The following is a 25,625-nucleotide window of genomic DNA, read 5'->3' on the forward strand; positions in this document are numbered from 1 at the left end:
TTTCTTTCTTTTTCCCCATGAGCTGGTTTCCGGATTCCTCGGTGCAGGGCCGTATACTTTTGAGGGACATTGTTTATGTTGTTTTCTAGGACCCTCCCTCCGCTACCCCATGGCCCTGCATGTGCACATGCCTGCTCTCTCCACCCCCCTCGTCCCCAGTCCCCCACTTCTCCCATGAGCTCTGACTTCTCCGTCAGCCCAGGGGGATGCTCAGTCTTCTCTCTCGCTTCCTTTTGGTGAGCGGTGCCCTTCTACAGAGATCTTCCCCAGCTCCCCCTGGGGCCTGTGTTGCTGACTGCTCCCCAAAGGCTGAGTTCAGGGCCAGTGGGCTGGCCGAGCGTGTGGAGCAGAGGCTCGCAAGGCACCAGGTAACGCCACTTCGTGTTGACATGCCACAGAGCCGTGAAGGGAGAGCAGCTGAGTAGGGGCCGTGCGATGGATCCGCTTGCAGCTGGAAGAGCAGAGGGCTTCTTAGTGCCATGACCGTAACTCTGTCCCTGCCACCCGAAAGATGGTTCACTGTGAACCTGGTGGGAAACCAAGCGGTTACTGCTTGCCGCAGCTTTCAGCCACCTTGCTCTCTGGGACTGGAGAGTGCCTGGCTGCATGGGACCCCACTGAGCAAGACCCTAGCCTGCTTTTGCCACATGTGCTGTGTGCAGCCTGTAAAGGACTTGGGAGTTCAGGTCTTTTCTACTAATTGTTGCTTGGGATCCATCTGGCTCCTTGGCAAGCAGAGCTTCTCTGATCACTAGCAGTAAAGGGAAGAGATGCCACATTCCTGGCCTTTATGTAGAAGAAACACACTTTGCTCTGGATTTGCTGTCTCTACCGCCTGCTACTTGTGAGACGAATGGAGTTATGGGGCAGTGGTACAGTCTGTTTGCCTGGGAGAAATCCTGGCTCAGGCCAGGGAGAGGGGTCTCTGCAGAGCACAGAGAGTGTGTGTGTTAGCAGGACACCACTGTGCTTCCCGCCTCCTGGCTGGCAGCGTTACCTGCTTGAGAGGGTCACTGGAGTAAGAATACCAAGCGAGACAGGGTGAGGCTTTGCTGGGTGGGTCACAGCTACAGGTCTCTGTTCCAGAGCACACTCCACTGTAAGCACTGGGAAAGGGCAAGTTAAAAGCAAAATGCAAGCCATGAACGAGCTGCTCATGCTTATGTTTGGGTCAGTGTGTGACTTCTAATTTAACCTTTCCTTTGATTTTTTTTCTCCATCTTGTATTTTATAGCCAGAGCCTGAACCTCCTCGTCGATTTTTTGTCGACCAGTGGGAGCTTTCTCTTAGCCTCCGTTCTTCCCGCCCCGCCTCTCCCTCCTCCGACTCCCTCCGACAGGTAGCATGGCCTGGGCCTCGGCAAAACTCTTCCCTGTGCAGCCTCCGCTCACTTCGCTCTCACAAATGGCATCTGCCCTGAGTGGGTTGTGAAGTTCTGAACCTTGGCCTGTCTCTTCAGGAAGCCAATACGCGTGTGTCTGTTTTGCGTGTGAGGCCTGTGGTACACACCTCAGCTAAAGAGGCTGCTGGCTTTTGTTGAACTGTGTTTAGCACATCAGATTCTGTCCAAGTAAACCCACTTTGATCATATTTTAACTATATCAAATAACGATAAGCATTTTTCAGCCTTTGGCTTTTTTAACTTCGAATGTCTTCATAATCATGTGTTACAAAATATGAACCATGGGGTAATTAAATCTCTTAAGTGGAGTAGCGAATGTGCAGTATTCTGGGTGCCTCTTGATTTGTAATCATTTGAGGAATGAACCCTGCTCTTGCCCACAATAGCGCTGATCCAGCTGTAGAGGAGGTTATAAAGACATTGGAGGGTCTTTTTGTCCTGTTTATTTCCCGTTCTTGAGCCAGTACCAGACCACACGGGGTGTAGATGTGGGTGGGTGTGGGTGGGTGGTGTGCAACAGTGTAAGTGCAGCGATTGCTACATTTTGACTATGTTTTAAGAGTGGGAAGAGGGAAACCGTCTGCTTTTCATGAGCCTTCACCTCTCTTGGGGGTATGCTTGTCAGTGTTACCACATCTCTGAGAACTGAATGTGACAAATGCCTTTGCAGCCTGGGGCTGTTCTGGTCGAGAGGGTCCTGGCTGAGCACTGAGGGCCCAGGGCTTGCTCACTGTCCTAGCCTCGTATTTGAGGTCAGGTCCACACTCCCGCTTATCTGCTGTAGAATGAGAGAAATGCAATTTTCTGCTCCCCCGGTGCCAGCTATTAAATTATCTGCTCAGCTCTGCCTGGTGTGTGTCTGTTCCAAGCCTGAGCTTCTTTAATGTCCCTAATCTAAAGAAGGCTTGGATCTAAGAGCCACTTGTTTTCCTCAACCACTAATAGGCATAATCTGTGAAGTTAATTGGCAAATGGCACCAATCCTTGGAAATCTCCTTATTTTCGAGTTGAAAAATATATAATTGATTCCTTAGTTCCAGCTGAGCCTGAGCTGAGCCAGACGAGAATAGTTTTCTCACTTGTGCATCTGTTCCCATGTTTATGTAGCATCGGCTCCCCTCAGAGTACTTCTCCTGTCTGTCCCTGCCCCGCTAGGCCCTACTGTTGTTCAAGGCTGTGATTCTCTTATATTTTTGTCCATTCAAGCCATACCCTGAGAGGGTTGTTGGCACTGCCAGGGTAACTGCTACTAGTGCGGGTCTGAGTCAGAATTAGAGTCAGAATTCCACGAAGTTCTTGAGAGGAGCACACACATAGTAGGTGCCATGGTCATCTCCATGTGGAAGGGTGACCTGGGCATGGAGTCTCTAAAGGACTTCTTCCTGGGGACTGGCTCAAGGTTGGCTGCCTAGGACACCCAGCCTGGGTATGAGCCGATGACTCACGGGGAAGTGTGTACCGTTTCTTCTGTTATTTCTTCTGCGTTGCCAGAAAGAGGATTGAGTTGGTTGGATTTTTCTTTTTCTTTTATCTTTTTTCAACCTATAAAAATAGACCAGGTGCAGTGGCTCATGCTATAATCCTAGCACTTTGAGAGGCCGAGGCAGGAAGTTCGAGACCAGCCTGAGCCAACATGGCAAGACCTTGTCTGGACAAAAAATAAAAAAATTAGCCTGGCTGGGCGCGGTGGCTCACGCCTGTAATCCTAGCTCTCTGGGAGGCTGAGGCGGGTGGATCGTTTGAGCTCAGGAGTTCGAGACCAGCCTGAGCCCATCTCTACTAAAAATAGAAAGAAATTAATTGGACAACTAAAAAGATATAGAAAAAATTAGCCGGGCATGATGGCGCATGCCTGTAGTCCCAGCTACTCGGGAGGCTGAGGCAGGAGGATCACTTGAGCCCAGGAGTTTGAGGTTGCTGTGAGCTAGGATGATGCCACGGCACTCTACCCCGGGCAACACAGTGAGACCCTGTCTCAAAAAAAAAAAAAAAAAAAAATTAGCCAAGTGTGGTGACACATGCCTGTAGTCCTAGCTACTCAGGAGATTGAGGCAGGAAGATTGCTGTGAGCTATGATGATTACCACTGTACTCTAGCCAGGGCTACAGAGACTCTGTCTCCAAAAAAAGAAAATAAAAAAAGTCCCTCCTAGACTAGAAATACATTCTGACTAATTGTGAGCAACTCGTCTACATAACCACAGCTCATGTTTAACTTGTCCAAGCCAGTCTAGAAGGCCTTGACCCTAGCACCTGGATGGATCACAGGGGCCTCAAAATGCTGCACTCCAACCCACGTTAAAGGTCAGTAGAGAGAATCGACTGAGAAGGCTCCTTCCAGTAGAGCCTAGGAATGTTGCTGTATATGACAGGTGTCGTAATCAGGTGTTAATAATGAGGAAGAAGATTATTACAGGTAATACTAGAGCTAGTGACATCTGTTACCCAAGTGGAAAGGCAGCCTTTGCCAAGAATGAGCCTAGTTTCTTTCTAAATGAAGAAATAACTTCCCAAGCCCTCTCCCATACCTTGAAACATGTGGTCGTCAGTCTGAGCATCCACTGTTTGCATGGGGGTTGTTCCTCTTGAATTCTTTAAGTGTAATCTGAGTCACCAGGGTATGGGCCCTTCTTTCTTCTCTGTTCACATTCATCCTGTCTTCCCACCCCCACCCCCAACCTCCTGAAACTGTATATTCCACAAAGACATGAAAGACCAAGTTCTCCCCTAAGGAAGACACTTTTCCCTGGAGCTGCTGTTCCCACATACGCTGGTGCCTCTGTGTGGCACTGACACGGTGTTTTTCTTACCACCCGGTTTGCCTGCTTGTGAGCACTGTGTTGGCATGGTTTGCTGCTGCACCTTGTATTCATTCATTTTTATACCTTTCTAAGATTTTTTTCACTGTCTTCTTAATTTATTTATTTTTTTCCTTCTCATTTCCCTTCATTCTGGTCATTTTATAATCTGCAACCAATAGAAGTATATAAAGATGTACACGGGCGGAGTGAGCTCATTGGCTGAGCAGATAGCCAATCAGCTTCAAAGGAAAGAGCAGCCCAAAGCCCTTCTAGACAAGAAGGAACTGGTAAGAGATGTCTCAAGGGCACTGCCTAGCTAGACATAACACAGCTATGGTAATAAGCCTGGTTTGTTCTGAGTAGTCAATATATGCCATGTGGTAATTTTTTCGGAGGTTGTCTGAATTTTGATAATTGAATTTCTAGGACTGCCATAGTTGTTTAGAAAGTCGTATGGAAAAGTGATCAATCTAGAGTCCAGGGGACCCATATATATGTGTAGCACCGTGTGAACACTTCATATGTGTGTGTGTTTATACTACACTCAGAACAGAATTCTGTCAAAATAATTTGGTTTAATGGCTCTGAAATTCTGTAATGTTGGATCTTTCACCAGAAGCAAATTGACTTGGGTTTTCTCTTGGTTGTTGGTTAACACCGAATCCACCTTGCGCTAGTGCTCTCCGGAGGCACGTGGGACGCAGCTCCTGCGATGGTGCCGCTGCTCTTTGGGAAAGCCGAGAGCAAAGTAAACTGCGGCCATTTACTACTCGTGGTCTGTCATGGGACAGAGTCACTTAGGGTCAGCTTCACCTGCAAAGGGCTGCACGTGTGGGAGTGGGCCTGAGAGGCACTGCCCTGAGGTGCCCCTCCTTCCTCCCCCTCCCCACTCCTCCAGGGCTCCATGAAGAAGGAGTTCCCGCAGAACTTGGGAGGCAGCGACACGTGCTATTTCTGTCAGAAGCGGGTCTACGTGATGGAGAGGCTGAGTGCTGAGGGCAAGTTCTTCCACCGGAGCTGCTTCAAGTGCGAGTACTGCGCTACCACCCTGCGCCTCTCGGCCTACGCCTATGACATCGAGGACGGTGAGGTGGCTTGCTCTTCAGCCATACTTAGAAACAGTGCCTGAGGCACTTTGTCCATTCGAGCTGGGGACCTTAGGACCCCTTGCCGCATTGCTCTGTGTGCATTTTTTTCATTCTTCCTCCTTCAACCCTTCCCATCCATCTCCTTCCATCCTTTGTTTTTTCTCTAAGGCTCTTTCTTATAAATATTTCCCAAAGTCACCAGGCTATATCATAGCATTACCCAGCAGTGATGGTAATGAGAATGGCATGCATTTGCCTATGTCATTTTCCTGACTTCACAGATGCTCACTTGCTTTCAGACTTCATGGTGGGATCTTGAGATAAAAGGGACACAATGAGGATGAGTCTTCTGGTCTTTACTTTATAGGAGGGGAATCACAGCTCTGTAGAAGTCACATTTCTTGCCTAAGGTTGATGACCATAAATCGAAACTAGATCCCAGGCCCCTGGTTTTCAGACGTCTGCCTGCTGGAGACAACTGCAGTGTGCCTGGTGTTACCACCTTTCTCTGGCATAAACATCTCACCATCCTGTATCTGATGCTTCGAGAGCTCATTTCACAGAGCCCGAATCTACTCTGCTGTGGTGTTCAGGCCTGGTCTTTAGTGATATTTGCTGGTTTTTACAGTGGAAAGACTGACAGGGTAGAGGTAGTGAATCATGCCCACAGATGACAGAGTCTGGCGGGCAGAGGTAGGCTGGCCCACCATGAAAGGACCCTGCATTTTCATGGCTCTTGCACCTGTTCCTATGGGATCCTGAAGGGGCTTCGTGGGAGACAGTGAGTTCAGAGTAATAAGGGGACCTAGATTAATAGGAGAGGAAGTAAATCCTCAGAAAGGTGGCCTCGAGTCCCTTACATTTGTAGATGACTTCTTGACTGTGAGAAGATTGTAAGGTGATGTCACATAGGAGAGGACACCAGACATTTAGGACCTAGTGACTCCAGCCATCCAGGCCCTCCTAGCAGTGAGTGAACAGGCAGCTCTGTCAGAGGGAGCAGGAAAGGAGCACAAAGTAGTGAACCGAGAAGGGCCAGCACCTTTCGTTGTGACACCTGGTCCTCTGCGCGTTGCGGGGAGATTAAGACTGTTGTTTAGGTAAGGAAGGTAAATTGTTAGGCATCAAATTCCCCTTTCACTTTTCCCACACAACTGCTCTTTGGAAGCGCCTTTGACCTGCAAGGATCCGGGTTGGCTGACAGAGCCTGCCCACCCTCGTGTGCACGCCCTTCATGCTTAGGTTGTTCTAGTTAGCCTCTTCCGGGCGCGTCTGCCTGGAAAAAAGATCCCCCAAGGTCCAGCTGCCTGATCTACAGGTATGTTCGCCTGTGGATGTGTGCTCATCTTTGCTACCTCCTCTTGAGGATACAGACGGAGCGTGAAGTGTGCCGCCAGGAGCCCCCGTTCTGACGGGAACGATAGCGCGCGTGAAGCAGTCGCAGACAAAAGAGGGTGTGATAAGGGCTCAGTTACACAGTCTAGACTCTAACTTTGTAGAAGTTCAGAGGAGGAAGAACTCAGTGAAGTTCAAAAGCAGTCTGGAGCGACCTAGCTGACCGTAGGCCAGACGTGGGGAGAGAATCATGTGGTGGCTAAGAGAAGGGCAAAGGTAGCACATCGGGCGAGAGGGCGGCAGGAGCTCAGGAGTGGCCACGAGGCTGTGCGGGGCGAGGCTGGACAAGGGTGGGTGTGTTATTCTTGACTGGGGCAGGGAGGACAGTGAGTCTAAACCAGCTCCCCAAATTTGGACCCAGATAAAATTTTCATCGGCTTAGCCCCTCTTGGGGACATGTGGATTAGAGATGGGAGTGGAACTTTAGGGGCACTGAAGTTATCAAGTGATTCAGAAATATAACTGAAGAACCTCAGATAAAAAAAGAAAAAGCCGGGGAACTTGAAGTGAGGGGAAGTCACCGAGGCGTTGTGCTCAGCCCTTGAACACATAGCACATCATTTCATGCTCATGACAGCCCCATAAGGTGGCTGTTTTTATATTTGTAATTTTACAAGTCAGGAAATCGAGTTCAGAGGCATCGTGAGTTGCTCGTCCAAGTTGACGTGGGTAGTAGGTGCTGGTTTGCTCTGAACGACCTCTGAGATCCAGTGCAGGTTGGAGGTTCAGGGATTGCAGGCTCCAGGCCCGTTGTCAACTCCATACTGGTAAAGTGAGTATCATAAACTTCCGGATATATCGGTTTTACCCTTGTCACTGTTCATTCTTCCCTTCAGTCTGTTCAAACATAGAGCTGCTCTTTCTCTTGTCAAACACTAGCTCATTTGTGATTCCTGCCAACTCGTAAGACAAGAACTCCAAATTAGACTGTATGTCAGACCCGTCCCTGTCAGCTTGAGGAGAGAAAACGTTACCTGCCGAGGTGGTCTGTGCAGGGTAGTCCTCAGCAGTGACAAGCCTGAGAGTCTCCATCTCTGCTGGTGCCACCGAGGCCAGCCACTGCATCTTCCATCAGCACCACTGGCCTCCCTGCCTCCATTGCCCCTGACAGTCTGAAAGCAGCGCAAGGGATCTTAAAAGGTGTGACTCAGATCTCGCCCGTCTCCCACCCACGGCAGTGCAGACAGAGCCTGCAGCCCCGTCCCAGTGCAGAGGACGTTGCACATCCACCCTGACCGCTCTGCCATCGGCTGCCCCGGCTCGCTGCACTCTTCACGCCGGTCTCTTTTCCATCCCGCAAACACGATGAAGCCACTGTTCCCCTAGGACTTTGCCCAGCTGTCTCTTCTGGAACACACTTCCCCCGATCTCCACAGGATGGGCTTCCTGTCATTCACATCTCCACATGTTCTCTCCCCAGAGAGGCACGCCACCCGTTTAGTCTCCATACAGTGGTCACTGCTGTCTGATACTTACTCGTGGCATCTGCTCCATCCAGGCAGAGAGCTCGTCTGTCTTCCCGTCGGGAAGACTCAGTGTTCAGACTGGAACCTGTCTCATCGTGGCATCAGTAAGCTGGTGAATGAACGAATGGCCCACTTACCTTCGGCTTGCCCTGCAGCAGTCTGGCTTCCCAGTTCCCTTTTCCAGTCACTCCCATATCTAATTATCAAGATTCTTTACTTTAGACCATTGAAAATCAGTCACTCGAATGAACCACCCATAATCTGTAGTTAATTTATAACATTAGTGTGTCTGGATTTACTAACCTGAGACAGGCATGATAGCGTAGTGGCTAAAGTATAGGCTCTGGAGCCAGCTTCTTAGGTTCACACCTTGCCTCGGAGGTTTACCGACTCTGGGCGCTCTGGGCAGGTTGCTCAGCCTTTCTCTGCCTGCCCTGGAAAAGGTGGATGATCACCGTGCCTGTCTTCTCTGGGTGATGATTAAAATAGTGTCTAGCATATGGTAAATGTTAGATAGAAATTAGCTTTTTTTTTTTTTTTAAATCTAAAAAGCAAAAAGTGCCATCAAGTTGAGTTGGAGAAGGGGTATGAGGAGGTATATTAATCAAGCACCTATGCTACATGACACGTGATATCTGTGTAATTATCTCAGCCTATGAGGTAGGTATATGTACATTTCTGTATGAGGCAACGTGCCCAGGGGCTAAATAGTTCACACCACTCTTGAGTGGTTGAGACAGTATTTGATTGATTTCAGAGCTCAGATCTGATTTCAGAGCTCATGTTCCTTGTGTCATGTTGTGCTGCCTTCCTAGAAAAAATAATTTTCTGGAATTTTAGGGGGAAATTTCCTTTGATATTAGGCTTTTAGAATTTGTTTTTAAAACTTAAACCTCTTTTCTTTGTTAATTTAAGGTACCAGCACAGGGTTCAGTGAGGATTCAATTGAATTGAGTTGTATTTTAAGATCTGGGATTGTGGCTGGCACAGTGGCTCACGCCTGTAATCCTAGCACTCTGAGAGGCCGAGGTGGGAGGATCGCTTGAGCTCAGGAGTTCAAGACCTGCCTGAGCAAGAATGAGACCCCATCTCTATTAAAAATTTAAAAATTTTCCAGGTGTGGTGGCAGGAGCCTGTAGTCCCAGCTACTTGGGAGGCTGAGGCAGGAGGATCGCTTGAGCCCAGGAGTCTGAGGTTGCAGTTACCTATGTTGATGCCAGGGCACTCTAGCCCACCCTGGTGACAGAGCGAGACTCTGTTTCACCAAAAAAAAAAAAAAAAGCTGAGATTCTACTTTAGCAGAGAAAAAACTCATGAAACAAATTAATGCAGGAAAAAAGTAGAAGGAAGGAATGAAAGTATAAGTAACATGTTTTTGATAATGTAATAAACAAGACTCTTGGTTACAAGTTGTAGAAGCTCAAGTCAGATTGAATTTTAAGCATTACATTCATATATTTTCCTTCCAGATAGCAGTCTCCAGAGAAGGGCTGTCCTTCTCCCTCATCAGCCATAATGACCCCCCAGAATGGCTCTGGTCAGCCTGATTTTAGTCACATGCCAGTGACTAAAATCAGCGCAGTGATTGACCAGCCTGGATTATGTGTGTCCACTCCTGGGCTGGGCAGCGTCAGGGCACGTGGTTGATAGCCCCCGTCAGAATCCCATGGAGGAGGTAACAAACAGACCAAAAGAAGTCATATGTGATTCAAGTACTAATAATATCTTTTATCTTGGCCTATTTATTGGTGGCCAAAATTCAGAAAAGCAGAGTGATTTATTACAGATCTTATAAAAGGAAATTATGGCCAAGGTGAAAATAATAACCTATGACTCGACTCCCCTCATAAGAAACAAGAAGATTGATTTTGGCCACCAAGTGTTCCTAACTACAGATGTAGTATCTCTGAGTCCTGGTTACGTGCCAATAGCTAGTGGAAAATTCTGTTTAGGAAAATATACTATGTATTATGAATATTTAAAATCTATGGAATTCCATAAACTTTATCTTTCTAATAGATATATTCAGCATGGGAGGGGAAGTTCAGGTGAGAGAAAACAAGCCAGTTACTTTGAAGAAAAAAAGAAAGAATCAGGTCACCAAGTGAAGGAGGAAAAGGAAGAAGGAAGAATGCCATCTCATCTTTACTTTCTTTGGCTGTTAGGCCCCTTATTTTAACTTGAGATCAAGAAAGCTCATTTGTCTAAGGAGTACTCTCTACAAATGAGAAGGATGAAATGGGAATTATTCCTGTTTCAACAGTTTCTGTAATCATCTAATGTTCAAGGACATTAGAGTAAAGAAAGAGTCAGAAAAAAATGACTGTGTGAGTTAACTCCACTCCCAGTGTCATGGGAAAAGCCAAGACAGTGTTGTTCAGACTTTTTTGGCCACACCCCCAGTAGGACCCAGTAAACACATGTAGACATAGTTGAAAGTGCTAAGAAATAATATTTAACTCTAATTATGCCACAGTACGCTCTGGTTTTTATTCTGTTTTATTCAGTTCTATTGTACTCATAGTCCATTACAGGATTTTTTGGTTTGGTTTTGTGTTGGTTTTGAATGTTGACCCTGATCCTCGGGGGCTGGGGGATGGGGGTCATAGCCTGCAATTGCCCCCACGCTGGCTCGTGGGTAGGGAAGGAAGGGGTGTGTGGGTGCAGGGGGGTGAGCAGCAGAGCTGATGCCCAGCAGTGCCCACCCCTGTCGCTTCACGCCTCCACCCACACTTGTATTCATCCTTGGTTTCCCCAGAAATGCTCCTCCCCATTTTTCATGTGGCCACATCTTTGTTCCACACACACTGCCACTTTGTCCGCTGGCCCTGCCCTGCAAGCCTCACATCTCTCCTCTGGGCACTGATTGGGCGACAGCTCAATGGCCTTTACATTCCTAAAGGAAAAGACCCCCTCCTCCCCACCTCGAGGCAAGGGGAGAGGAGAGCTGAAATCAAAGTTTACAGGGAAGGAAAGGACCAGCCTCCCTGGACGAGAGGCTGGGCAGGGTGACGCCTCCTCTGGCTAGAGGAGAGGGATAGGAAGGACCGAGACCCGGGTCGTGTTCAGAGTCACTGAGTCTGCCTCACTCCCTTGTCCCCTGCTTCTGTCATCTGCAGGTAAATTCTACTGTAAACCACACTACTGTTACCGACTCTCTGGCCACGCACAGAGGAAGAGACCGGCGGTGGCTGCTCTGTCTGGAAAGGTAATGGCGGTCCATCCTGTAAGTGGGGAGAAGTGGTGGGCGCCAGTGCAGTGTGGCCACGGGCCAGCTGCGCCTGAGCGGGGCCTGCGGGTGCCCCTGCAGCCCTGCCTCTGCTGTGAGGCGAGGGCCTCAGACACGGTTGCAGTCCACTGTGGGGAGGGGACCGACTTTTGAAGTATGCGCTAATGTCGTACTTCGCTGAGGTAACAACGTTCCGTCTGCCACCTGAGCTGGACTTGAGAGATTATGCAGACCCTCCCTCTGCTCTCTGCACATTAAAGATGTTTGCCTTTGTACGTGAGCATTTCTCTGAGAGAAGGATACCCTGCAGTTAAGGGTAACTGCCTACTCATTTTTCATGAACTCTCATCAAGGAAGGCGGTGGAAAAGAGGCAGTGTGAGGAGGAGCCCTTCCCGTTCCTTGGCAGCCCCACCCCAGGGTCTGGGGCAGGTGGGAGCAAGTGCTAATCCCCGGCCCACCGGCTCCTTGCATTACCTTATTTTCTGAGTCACTTATCTGAGAACTTGCTTCTTTCTTACTTTTTTTTTTTTTAAATTGAGAGTGGCTTTCCACCTGTCTGTGAGTTGAGCCCAGTAAGCCCTTCACCACCTGATGTCACCTTGTCAGCACGCAGCTAATTCAGGCCTCCTTTAGAGGCTTCACCCAGGGACTTACGGGAAGGGGTACACTTAGCTGGATCTAGACTCCAGCTCCTGATGACTTCCATGGCAGTATGTCCTGGGTTTTTTTTGAGACAGAGTCTGGCTCTGTTCCCCGAGCTAGAGTGCCGTGGCATCAGCTTAGCTCACAGCAACCTCAAACTCCTGGGCTCGAGCGATCCTCCTGCCCCAGCCTCCCGCTGGTTTTTTTTTTAAAGAAAGACTTACACCGTATGAAGAATACAGCTCTGGGTTGCCGGGTAAGATCAGCAGAGACAAACCAGCCCATCACATTGTCGTTTCGGCCTGAGATTTGAGTGCTTCAGTCGGAGTCACTCTTTTTCTTATGGACTTTCTTAGGAGGCCAGAGGACCCCTGCAGGACGGCCCCACTGCAGATGCAAATGGACGGGCCAGCACCGCGGCCAGCTCGGCTGAGAGAACCCCAGGTAGCCTCACTTCCTTGTTTGGCTGGGTGGTGCGTCACTCCCTCGGCCTCTGTGACAAGGCCAAGGGCATGAGCCAGCACCTCCAAAGCAACATTTCTTCGATTGGGCATCAGGTGGCCCAAAACCCTTTGGACTCCTTTTTCATGTGCCAGCTGCTTGCATTTGGAGTCCCCTTTCTCTATGGCCTGTCGGAGGTGCTGGTACAAATCAGAGGGGAGTTCCACTGGCAGACTGTGAGCCAGCGAGGGTCTGTCTGGTAAGCGGCATCGCCCAAGCCGTGTGTCATGTTTATTCAAAGTCTCAAAGTACTATCCCCGTCGCCCCATCCCACATCCATCACACACCTCGGGGTGGCTGGTCCAAGTCCCGTGTAGGCAAATAGGAATTCAGAACACGCTGCCCTTGCCACTGACCCAGGTGGGTATCCAGAGTTGCCAGGCCTTCATGTAGTTCCTTGTTTTTAGACTTCTTTGAAACAGGGCGTGGAGTTGTGATGGTTAAGGCCCCATGGTCTTGATTGGGCTTCACTTGAACTTGAAATTCTTGTATCCCATTCCATATTGAGGAATCTGGATGAGCTGTCACTGCTCTTCCATTTGACCTGGACCCTTAAAAGACATGACCCCTGACCACTCTGGGGCATTCGAACTTCTGATGAGGATCAAGCCCTAATTTGTCCCATTCCCATTACCACCATCTTTTGTCAGGAGGTGAATGACACCATCTCTACCTCTAAAAACACACTTAGAACACACATAGCAGGGCAGGACCAGGAGAGCTCATGGGCATAAGGCCTGTGGGAAGAATTGTGTTTCTTTTTTCCTTAAAATGGCCTCTTTGGGCTCCCTGTAAAACCAGCCCATGAGATGCGTCCACAGCCCACAAACCACCGTGGCCCTGACTCCCCTGTGCAGCTCCAGACCATTCCCAGCCTGGGTTGCTGCGCAGGTGAGAGAGAAATTCAGCAGGGCCACAATGTCTGTCTGTCACACTTTCCTCTGGCTTAAAACAAATATATCTCAAGCAACCATTTACAAACTCATGTAAAAATTCAAGATTATCAGCCAGTGCCAGAAACCAAGAAGGAGTTGGTAGTGGAATTTCCATGACGGGAAATGGGAAGAATTATCCCCTTGGCCTTCGCTGAGAGGTTCTCAGAGTTACATCTTTTCCCATTTGTAAGAGCTGGTTAATGTCAGCCCTGTGGTGCTCGTTCTGGGAGAGGGAGAACTGCCCAGAGGCTGGGCAGTACAGCCGGGGTGCAGTGATCTGGAGGCTGATACAGCAAACCCCAGCCGAGGTAGGTGAACTCGGCTTCTGCTACATGTGCCCTTACTGTAATCTGATTTTTAGGTACCCTGCAGTTGGGACAAGCATTTTATAGCTATGTTTAAACCATAAATAACTTTTAAAGCTTCTATAGTCTGGAAGATCTTTGTAATCTTTCTTATGAAGTGCTGACAGCTCTTTGCAGTGGACACTCTCAGAGCACTGGGGGACTCACTGGCAAAGGAAAATAACCGAAGGGTTCTAGACAGAGCCTTTGGCTCTATGCTGTAGAATGTGCATTTGACCAGGGAGAGCACCACCTTATTAGTCCAGGCCTTATTCCAGCAGAAATGGATTTTCCAAGGACCCTGACTACTCAGTAAAACAACTCAAAGAACTTAAACTCTCCATTTGGGTATGGAGTACAGAACATTCTTTAAAAAGAGTTAAACACGATGAAGTTTGGGTTGTTCCTGAACAAGCCACGTTTACTCACTTTCCCATCTGGTTCAGGTTGCCATTCTTACTGTCTAACTGAAGGTATAATTTCAGGTTTTTAGGAGTTCTAAAGAAATAGGATTCCTTAGAGAAGGAGAATGTTCTACAAAGCAAAGAGAAATGAGAGTTGGCTATGTAGTTAAAGAATCAAAACAACCGAGAAAGAAAGCCCTGAGGACATCCCGGTCCCCATGGTTCTTGGTTCTGTGCTGGAAGGTGACTTGCCTGCTGTGGCACAGCGGGTTCAGTGTGGTGTCCCAGAGGAGTTGCAGCTTGAACCCTTAAGGTGAATGAAGCAAGCACTGTCCCCCCAGTTTAAGGTGCATTCTAGGCAAGGGAAGGCCAGAGAGCTGAGGGCTGGTGGACTTCTGTTAGTGTCCTCCTCTGGAGGCCTCAGCTTTTGGAAAGTAGAGCTCTGAGTCCTGAGCATGCTCCAAAGCACTGGAGCCGACTCGTTTTTGCTAGCATCTGTAGAAAAGGAACAGAATTGTGGGTGGTATTTGGTAAGCTGGCATGAAGTAGATTTCTTTTTATCCTTTGATAGAAATTTTCTTCTTTAAATCCTAAACTAAAGCCTTGGTTACTTAACTAGAATTTCCTTCTGAAAAGCTTCAGAAAAGCTCAGGTGTTTCCAGGGTCCAGAATGTGTGTAGAGAGCCGTTATTCACCGAGATCTGGTAGGTCTCACTGCACTGGAGACCAGAAAAGGCGACAAATGAATGAACTCGGTTGTGTCTTGCGTGATGCACTGCACCCGTCCTCTCTAGATCCACATCCCTCAGCAGGACGAGCGGGAAGAGCTGCGATCGCGGCAGCGTTCGACCCTGCCGTGCGCTTGCTCTGTGCCTCATCTTTCTTTCGTGGCGTTTCTCCCTTATTTTCTTTGCCCCTTCTGCCAAAATTCTTGCTGTTGCCAAAAAAAAAAACAAAAAACAAACAACCCGCAAGTTCAAAGAACCCACTCTAGGCCTGCTTTAAAGTCTTGTCTTTCTCCGGTAACCTAATCTGTAACTGCTGCCTAATTTAGTGTCTGGGAGACATTGTTTATGGTATTTTTGTTTGTAATGTGCTTTTAATATAGCAATCCTCTTTTTTGTTCCCAAATCTGTAAATGCTTTGTTTCCAAGCTTATACTTACTACTGCGGATTAGTGGCCCTGGCACAGATTCTCTTACCCTGACCTGATAGTACCTGCCGTGACTTTAGAAAAAGTTTGGACAACAATAAGGCAGAGAGAGAAAAACCCCAAATGGGCTTGTTTTCCCTTGGACATGAGATCCTCAGTTGCAGGTTTTTTGGATTCTTTTTTACCCAGAGGGATCCTCTTTTTATCTCAGATAGTTGATAACCAAAAATGAAGCATAGAGGCTGCGGGGTGTAACAGGAAGGGAACAGAAGAGCTTTTCCCCCAGAGCGTTCGTCATCTGAACGTTCACGATGCAAGCAACAGAGAGAGAGGATGGAAGAAACACAGTCGTTTTCTGTCATCTCATGGAAAAGATTATCTGAACTGAAAAAGCCACAGGTCACAAGTGGCAGCTGCCCAGACCCCTTTGCATGATGCCACTGGGCTCCACAGTTTGGATCCTGAATGGGCCATTAGGAAATGCAGGCATTTCCACGCAGGTAGAAGAATAGCCAAGCCGTGTAAGGATTTTCATTCAACCTGGAGTTCCTGCCTGATAGAGGGAAGTTAGGAAATCTTCTCTCTGCTTCCTAAGTCCTCTTCCCTTGTAGTTATTTCTGGAAAACCTTTCAGTAGAGCAAAGAGAATTCTGCAATCCAGCTTACCTCTCCAGCCCTACCCCAAGTCATAGTTGATGGTGACGTGCGAATGTTTCTGTATATGGACACATTTATATGTCTAGAGATCTGATTGCACGTATATGAGTAGATATTTATTTATGTATTGTATTCTAAATAACAATAGTAATAATAATAATGAAGCTGTTTCCAAAGCTTCTTGTCCCTTGGTTCCGGAGGCTGAGGGAGCTGAACACTGGGAACCACGTGCCTGGCCATCCTGTGCTCCGGTCAGGACGCTGAGGGCACGCGTTGGCCTAAGGGCAGCATGTCATGGAGGTGAGCCCTCGGGGCGGGTGCTCAGGACATGAGCTGCACACACCCAACCTCAGGAAATTGACCCAAGAGCAAACTAGGAAGCAGGGGTCTGTTGCTAGGAGGGTACCACAGAGAACCAAGCACTCCACCTCCCTGTTTTGCCTTCAGGCTTATATATATTGGCTCTCCTGTGTTAGTTATTTCAGCTTTCCACTGTCTGTGGGTGTTCAGTGCATCTTCAGCTGTTTTCTGCAGTACCGTAGAACATTCTTCGGCTCTCCTAAGGGGCCACACCATGGCCTTGAATATGTAACCAGTGAGTAAAGGGTTTACATTTTTCCTGAGCTGTCCAGCTTGGGGTGGGGGCAGGAGGGGACGGCAGCAGGCCAGATCCCCACGGCAGTTGCACGGAGGAGCCAGAGCAGGGGAGGATTAGCTGTGCCAAGGAACACGTCACCCGTCCATGCCTGGCCTTCCCGCAGCCTTTATTTTTGCCCTTGTTTTAACCTGTGCTGTGTGAGTTTTTGATGTGTTTCTTTGTGAGTTTTTAATTTAATTGTGTAACTTTGTTTTTGCTGTTACTGTGAAACCAAGGTGTTGTGCTTTTAATTTTTTTTTAAACAAATGTTATATTCTTATTTAAGAGAATAAATTCCAAACAATCTTCAGGCTTCTGAGTTTTTCTTTTCCTTCCCTTTTCCTGATTGCATGGTGGGAAAGGGGGACACTCAGGCAGGGCTCGGGAGTGGGCTGGAAAGCCGCTGTGCCTCAGACTCTCACTTCTGGGGTGCTCAGCAAGAGAGCGTAGAGGGGAAATGGGAAACAGGCATGTATTCCTAACATGGAAACTCCTGTTAACGGAAGGGCCCCTTGTCGAGGGGGTTTGGCGTGGTGCAAGATGTTTTTGCTTTGCAGCAGCTGCAAGCAGAAAAGAGCAAGAAAGACATCACCTGTGCCCAGGGGTCCCACATGCAGTCAGCCAGCAGGAGGAGTCTGTGGGCCGGGCAGGCGGGGAGACAGAAATTCCACGTGGAGCTGGGTCTGCGTGGGCATGTATAGCTGGTGCCTTCCTCCTGTTTCTCTGACTGTAGCAGGCCGCTAAGGGGAACAGGACCAGGGATGTGTCTGTCGTCTGCCTTGAGGCTGTTGCTAGGGGTAACCTCAGGCATGGTGACCTTGCTCCTGGTGACGGTGAAGGTTCTTGCTGTTTCCTCCCCAGCTGACGTCTCTCTCATGCTGTCTTTGCTGTGACCTGGACGCTGAGCTAGGACGTCCAATTCTATTTGACCCCTCAAAGCCTGGAGGGATCATCCTATATTAAAAAACGGACTGTCCCCTTCTGACACACACACTGCTAACCTCAGCAGTGATGGCTGCTTCTACTGTGTTGGCATGCCAACCACAGTGGGCACGGGCCCAGCGCTGGTGCTGAATTGGGCCAAAAGAGGGCCCTGTGGTAGATGCCGAGTCTGCTCCTGCTGAGCTCTGGGAAATTGGGTGTTTTGATGTTAGAAGGCCTTGCCGGCCTCCACGCACCTCGTGGAACTCAGAGAGGTCTTGGGCTTCCCCACAGAGCAGAACAGCAGAGTCCTGGGTTCTCCTTGGCATTCTAGATAACAGTCCCTTGTCAGGGAGGGTCTGCTCCATGTGTAGCTCATAGCCCTGCTGTAACACTGTGGTCTGCTTCATCTTCATCAGAGATTGCTGGTTCAGACTTCATCCCAACTCCCTGTAGCCTCTTGCACCCCTTTCTCTGATATAGTCAGCTATTGTCCTGGTGCCTGCGGAAGGGAGAGGAAGAATTGGGATGTGGGGGCTGCAATAAATGACAACTAAGTTGACCCAGGATCAATAATGAGGGAGGATACATACATGCATAGAGTTTTCAAATTGTAAATCTTTTCTGCGGTTGCTTCCCACCTCCCAGAAGTTGTGGGGGCGTGGGGGGGGGCATCATCATTTAGAACAGTGTGCGGAAGCATCTCACAGGAAGATGGGACAGCCAGCTGATTCTGTGCTGCCCGTTGTGAAGACCCTGGAGAATTCTCTTTGGATGGGCCTCAGTTTCTTTCTGAAACTTCTCAAAATCCATTCCTTTTTTTCCTCTTAAATTCCCTGGCAATTTCCCTAATTAACACACTCCCTCAGAGGGACACCGTGGCACAGACACAGAGGAACAGGCCATGAAAATGGGCCACTCTCTATTTTCACCCTGAAAAAGTAGGGCAGGACGATGCTTTTTAGGATCCTAGTCCCACGGTTGTCCCTGCCTGCCAGTACTAATAGAAGAAAAGTACCCACGCGGAGCTCTCTGAAACATAGCAGCCAGGCAGAGACCTCAGAAAGAATCCTATCCCAATTCCGATCCCTTTCACAAAGCTCTGAAACCTCCTTGAGACTCCAAAACAGCTCCTTACCTTGCCTCGCCCGGCCAAGCACCCGGCAAGCGCCAACAAGTAGATTAGTCATAATGAAATGAGGGAGTAAGCCGGACTGGCGCTCCCACGGGGTTAGGTCACCGCCACCCAGAATCCTCAGCTGTGCGCGTTGCTGCTGGCACCCCTGTCTTTCCGACTGCTCCTTGTCTACTCAGCACTCACCTTCTCGGCGGACGGCGCAGGCTCGTGCGCAGAAGCGCCTTCCGTGGCCCGGGAAGAGAGGCAGGCTCCAGGCTACGGGACCCTCCTCCTATTACTTCCAGGTTCTGCCGGTCACGTGAACACCTTCTCCCTTTTACTTCCTGTGGGCCAACTTCCACACGACTTCGCACAAGCAGCGTGTGAACATTTTCTTAATATTTCTGAGGTACTTTAATAAGGGTCTCCAAGAGCAACAGAGGACAAGAGGTTGAGTCGCCACCAATATCTAAACCCTAACTCAGGCTACCTAAAGCCGACCTTGCCACTGATGTTCTTTTTCTCCAGACAGTGAGACGTGTGCACAGATACAGTCAGAACGTTTCCAAAAATGTGAAGAAAGCTCACACCCCTTAGAAGCCCCTTGTTGGTATGAAGGGGTAGTTTCGGGACACCTTTCAACAGAAAGGAAGCCTAGGGCTCCAGCTCTGCCTCTTGGAGCCATGCTAGATGATTACTAGAAAAATCCTTACAGATTGAGTCAGAATTTTTATTGGCCTCGTGTGGTTTTTTTTCCTTTTCTTTACTTTCTTATATTTCTTTTTAGAGACAGGGTCTCACTATTGCCCAGGCTGGTGTACAGTGGCACAGTCATAGCTCACTGCAGCTTCAACGCCTGGGCTCTAGCAATCCTCCTGCCTCAGCCTCCTGAGTAACTAGGAATACAGGCACGCACCAGCACACCCAGCTAGTTTTTTTTATTTTTCGTAGAAACAAGGTCTCACTATGTTGCTCAGGCCGGTCTTGAACTCCTTCCAAGCCATGCTCCAGCTTCGGCCTTCCAAGGTGCCGGGATTACAGGTGTGAGCCACCATACCCAGCCCCTTGCCTCTTGTGTTTTCTTTTCCTCTGTTTCTTTCTGTACTTACCCAGCTTGTTGTGAGTGTACATTAATCACACGAAACTGTCCCAAGTGTGACTATTAAGTGACTGATTTCCTTATTCTTTGATTCTGTAAAATGTCAGGCTTCTTCCCACTTTATTATTTCATCGTTAGTGCAGCCTGATTTCTTTTAGGCCCTTGCCTGAAACTGTTGGTCTTTAGTAATTATTTCATGTTACGTTATCCTTGTCACCAGGAGAACTCCAGGCCTTTCTGCCCAATGCCACCTGCTTCTCTGATTCTGGCACCTTCTGCAAGGTCTGGGCTGTCCTGTGCATGGGGTCTCAGTGTTCCTGGACCTCTGCCGGCACCATCTCCCTGAGAGGTAAACGTGCCAAGAGGGTAAAGGGCCCAGAGTTGTTCTGGTGACAGGTGCTCTTTAATGTGAAAGTAATTACAAAAGGCCAACACCAGGCAAGGACCCAAGGGCACCACAAGAGCTCAGGGCCTTGGTGGGTTTTGATTTTCCTCAACAAACACATGGCAAAACAAAGGCTGTTTTACTGGTAAAGGCCTAGATGTGTGTGTTTTCATGCGGTGCTCATGTTCTTTCAAGGTTAATGAAGCCAGGAACACCGTGGAAGTGAATTCCAGAGAGGGGAGTCCTTTAGGCATTTGCTGGCTGCTCAGAGTTCAAACCCGAGAACTAGAAAGCGTGATTGGGTAAACTCTAACTGGGACCTTAGGGAGAAGAGTTTATCCCTGAGAAGCAAAACCATAGTGGGTTTCATAGACTGAGCACAGCCAGGTAACCAAGGAATAGCTGGTATTGATTATAACAGGATAAAGTCTGTTTATTCTTGTTGCCCTGTTTTCCAAAACTAAGTCAGAATCAAGAAAGACCACGTTGTAGAGAAACCAACTGTAAAATTTCTCTCCCACCATCTTACGAACCAGAAACGAGGTCAGAAGTTGCTTCTCTTAAAAGTAAACATTCTCTCCTAGAGGTCTGTCTAATGTGAGTCACTCTAGTGAGCTCCCTGTCTTCCTTTCAGCTGGTTCGCCCCTCTCAGGGAGTTGGCGCTGGTTGAGACTCAGCAGCGTTGGGACAGGAGGTGCAGGGAAGGTGACTCTGGGCAACCCAGACCTGGCAAAGGCTTTGGAGTCTCAGAGAAGCAGGTGGTGCTGGCTGCCCAGAGTGAGGGAGAATGAGTGGGTTGCGGGAGGTAAGAGCCAGAGTTGCACTGGTTTGCTGCGATGCCAACAGTCGTCCTTCATGCTGCTGAAAGTACCATGCCAAGGGGCTGTCTGTATTTACAATCAAGAAAGCCCTCTTCCCTGCTGAAGTATTTTTATTTTCCTCAAATAAAAATAGAGAGCAAAGCTTGACGTGTGCTCACTCCTCTCCCCCACCATCGTGATTACCGCTGGCTAAGCTCCCGTGGTGGCCCTTGTCATGCTAACTCATAGAAAATGGAGTAGGAGGACACACAGTGATGACCAACATGTAGCACCTGCTACGCGCCAGGCACTGTCTCGATGCTTTATGCACACGACTCAGCGGATCCTCACAACAGCCCGCGAGGGAGGCTCCATTTTGCAGATGGGAAACAGCGCACAGAGTGTATTGCTGCGTGAAAGTAATGAGCTCAGAGTTGGGTAGAGTCTGTCCAGAGGACCTGAGATCAGTGTTGCACCCACCGTGCCACACAGCTTCCCTTCATCCCTTCCCCATGCCCTCAGCTTGGCGTGTGTGGTGGCAGGCAGGAGCACTGTGTGTGAGTGCCCGGAGTAAGCCAGTGAGTGTCACTCCACCGCTCCTGGGAAATGCAGGGATCCCAGGGCTGGGAATGTGCCCTTGGAAAGACAGTAGATTAAAAGGCAAAGGATTTCATCAATAGTATGTAAAGGGGGAAAATCAAAAGAAATTGAGGAAGAGGGTAATGGCCACCTGAAATTGTAACATGAGACGGACTCTCTTCATTTTCTCCGTGTCAACCCTCTTTTTGTCGTCTCAAATAAAATCAAGCCTAAAGTTGTATTATTAAGACTAAGCCCTCCTCTTTCCCTCCAAATGGACACACACCCCGCCAACAATCCAGAGGATTGGGGAGCGTGTTTAGGGAGATGTTTGTTGTTCTCTGGGCCCGGTGTAACACTTCTAGCTTATAAATCTGATGGCTTTTCTTGTTCCCTACCATCTCATTTTGTTATACTTTTTAAAGGCCCAGTGATGGTTGAGCTGACGTTTTCATTCACTTACATCTTTATAACCACAATTCACAGGCCTCGTAAGAAATTACCTGCCCTGGCTCTGTGTGGGGTTCAGGGAAAGAGAGAGATGGGTTTATACCTCCTTTTGTACTGGCAGTTTGAGCCGAATCACCTATGACAGGAGAGAAATATAGAAATCCTTATCTATTCAAGTTCGGGCCACTTTTGACTCAACTCACGCTTAAAATGACTTTGAAATCTTGGGGTTAAATGTATAATACATGCCATTCCAGATGAGCAGTTTGGGTTGTGCCCTGTTGGATGAAATTTGGTTCAGACACAGAAATGCTTTCAGGAAGTCTCCTGAGCATGTGCAGACATAGCCTTGCCCTGACCTTGGCAAAGCATGCCAAGAACCTTGGGAACCTTGGAGCTCACAGATAGGACGTTTCTGGAAAATGGGAAAAAAGAAAGAGCTGAGAACACGGAAAGAAGATGTATTTTTCAATGTTGTGTTCTCAAGTCTAGTTTTCTTCCTGAGTTTAGTGAGAGGAGCTCATGTAATGTCAGAGTATAATGTTCCATCTGTCAGAGGCTTCCAGCATCCAGCTATGGGAGAGTGAGTGAAAGGAGAACAGTCAATCAGATTCATCTTGGGGTCTCTTAATTCTTGCTTTGGCCTCACAAGCCAAACATGGAAGGGGGTAAGGGGTGTGCAGGGTGCCCGGGCGGCACTGGGAGAAGAGCAGAGTCATGTGTGGTCAGTAGTCGTGCCACAGGGTGGTAAGTGCCCTGTGCAAGGTTCATCACTGGGCATCTGAGCATCCCCCCGGCTTTCCTCTCTGTGGACAACAGGCCAACAGCTGTCTGTTCAGCTTGGCAGTTCTCAGGTGGTCCTTCATGTGTTGTACTTCATTGGTCAGGGGTGTCACCTTGGCAACCAAGGCGAAGATTCATAAGCTCACTGTTCTTCACATACCTCGTCAAATCAAGCCACAGTCAGAGTGTTTGGTGGATTGGTTGGCCTGTTTGGTAAGAGATGAGAAATACTTTGATACAACCTCTAAGCCTGGGATTCTCAAGGTCAACACTGTTCATATTTTGGGCTGGATAGTTCTTTGCTGTGGAGGGCTATCCTGTGCATTGTAGGATGTCTGGTGTATCCTTGGCCTGTCTCCGTTAGATGTCAGTAGCACCTCCCATCCCAAGCTGTCAAGAGAAGGTGTCTCCAGACACTGCCAAATCACCCCTGAGGACAAAAATTACCCCAGTGGAGAAGCACCAATCTAGACTAAAGTCAAAAGAAGAAAGGACATGACACGGACATGCTGTTAGCCAGTAGGACATGAGGGAAGAGAGAGAATGAGAACGATGAACATGATACAGAACAATGTTTCACTCCTAACAGCCACGATCCCCAAGTTGCCCTCTGCCTCTATGAAACTGTGAGCACAGACTGCACAATGTGTGTGCTCACTCACACGCAGGTCCCCCGTGGGGTGTGTGCTATGGGACACACACAACACGTTTTAGAAGGCAGTTCTGAAAAATAAGAGCAGAAGTTCTAGTGTTCTTTTTCTGTACCCCAGTGGATTGTTCCTGTACCCCCAGAATGTGCTCGTCCTTCTGTGGTGACCACAGTCTCAGAGAACTGAGCTGGATCTAAGCGCAACAAGCGTAGATCTTGAAAACGGAAGACGTTAATTTGAGTTTCAGTTCTGCTGCCTGTCAGCCTTGCCATGTTCTGTCATGACCTCTCTGAGCCTCAGTTTCCCCATCTATAAAATTATAAAGTGGAAAAAATGCTTCCTGCTCCTCTCTACTTGGTAAAGTTGTTATGAAGAGCGAGCACTCAAGCTGAAGTGTATGAAGCTTCTTTATTTAAAAGCATCACAGGATAGCAAATATGATTGTCAGCGGCAGGGGTTCCAGAAAATGCTGCAGTAATTGGCTTGTGAGAGAATGAATTAAGATGGTTTCTGCTGGCTGGCTGATGGTCCCCCTTTGGTCTTGCACCCTGTGGGGTTGGGGCAGGCTGGCCCATTAGGATGTCTTCCCAGCCAGCAGAAGTCTGGGGAGGCAGAGCAGCTGAGAAGGGCTTGGTTTCCCAGTGTGCAGCAGAATGGGCCGGGCTGGCCCGCATTGCATGCCAGCTCTTTTCAAGCATTTTAAATCTCTGTGACTACTTAGCTAAATTTGGCATTGCTTTTCCCTCAGCCTGCATGGATGGGATGTGAAGTCACCTACTAATTCCATGACACCCTGTGGGCTCTTCACTATAGTAACGAAAGCATCAGCAATCCGAGATAGGGTTTACATTAAGCTAAATTTTCAACTCCTAACCTGAAGGTTAGAGGTTTGAGTAGGAGATGGTTAGCTTTCTCTTAGGCAGAGCAAGGGTTCACACGTGGTCCTGGGGTCTGTCTGGGTCTGTGCTGGTTTCACCCACAACCCCCATGCCCCAAGAGCCTCGGTGTTACATTGTGGCCCATTTGCAGGAAAGGGGCCTGATTTCCGCTTTGGAAACAGTGTGCGGATGGGTGCTTTGTGGGTGACCAGAGAGCTGTAGCTGCCCAGTGCTGCTGATTCTGCAGCGTGGTTCATTAGAAAGGATGCGCTGAGCCTACGTCAGTGCACTCTTAGCCCATCGGCCTTTGTTCTTGGTATCTGTCTTCCTGTCCAGCACCTCTCTGTCCCTGGAGACTAATGATTCTTTTCCGGGCCAGTGTCAGTGACCTCCTAACAGATGAGGACAGAAGCAGGGCTCTGATAGATGTGAGTGTCGGGGTAGTTGTGGGCGTTGCTGCAGGAGATTTTAGTTCCTTTCCAAAAATACATCTTCAGCTAGCCAAGGGAATGCTGCATGTGTGATTCTTTTTTTTGTATCTTTAAAAGGAAAAAGAAAAGCATCTGAACCTATGCCAGAGGGCCTTTCGTTGGGATATGGTTTTTGTCCCTATCGATCCCGAGAGGTTGGAAATCACTTTCATGGCTTGGAAACCAAGCCTGCTCTAGGCTGTGCAGCTAGCCACGTTAGGGCCACGTCAGAGACAGCTTTGGCCACACTCTGGACTGGGGGTGCCATGGACACTCTGCTCTAGAGGACAGGAGGGATTGGAATTTAAACCCAGTGTCCTGGGAAAACCACATCAGCCTGGACTTTCTCACATGCTGATTCGTGGTCCTTCTCTGCCCTCCCATCTCTCCCGTCCGCTCATCACTACTGAGTCTGGTCTTCTAGCTAGCAAGCTGTTCCCTGAAACTAACCTGTTCTCCACCGTGAAGTGGAGTAATTATTTTAGGGTAGCACGTAATTTGAGATAGTCTCTTCTCGGGGCCTTGATGCCGAGTGTCTTGTAAGCCATTGGTGTCTTCATTGGAATTTCTCCTTCTTGGATGCTAAGAGAATCGTTACTGTCTTGCTACACTTGCCCTTTTCGGGGGGTGGGTATTTCCCATTTGTTCTTGGGGCCCTGTACAGTGTCGAGCTCCTTGACAGACGTGGTGATCTTAAAGTCTCTTTGTAAGGAAACTGACACCAGAATATGCTCAACTGGTTTCCTAAAATTATAATGAAGGGCATGGCATGGCGGCTCACGCCTGTAATCTAGAACTTTGGGATGCCAAGGCTGGAGGATTGTTTGAAGCCGGGAGTTC

General features: G+C 48.6%; 1 protein-coding gene across 1 annotated transcript in view; it reads left to right on the top strand.

Annotated features, from left to right (window-relative positions):
* Positions 1-25,625, top strand: part of MICAL3 (microtubule associated monooxygenase, calponin and LIM domain containing 3) — a 211,428-nt gene that overhangs the window by 132,361 nt on the left and 53,442 nt on the right. Inside the window, exons 18-20 of the mRNA XM_012651059.1 lie at positions 5,101-5,287; positions 11,271-11,359; positions 12,380-12,467. Of these exons, the coding sequence (XP_012506513.1) occupies positions 5,101-5,287; positions 11,271-11,359; positions 12,380-12,467 (364 nt within the window). The remainder of the gene's footprint in view (positions 1-5,100; positions 5,288-11,270; positions 11,360-12,379; positions 12,468-25,625) is intronic.

Source organism: Propithecus coquereli, unplaced genomic scaffold (assembly GCF_000956105.1).
Source record: "Propithecus coquereli isolate 6110/MARCELLA unplaced genomic scaffold, Pcoq_1.0 Scaffold346, whole genome shotgun sequence".
In the NCBI taxonomy this organism is placed as follows: Eukaryota; Metazoa; Chordata; class Mammalia; order Primates; family Indriidae; genus Propithecus; species Propithecus coquereli.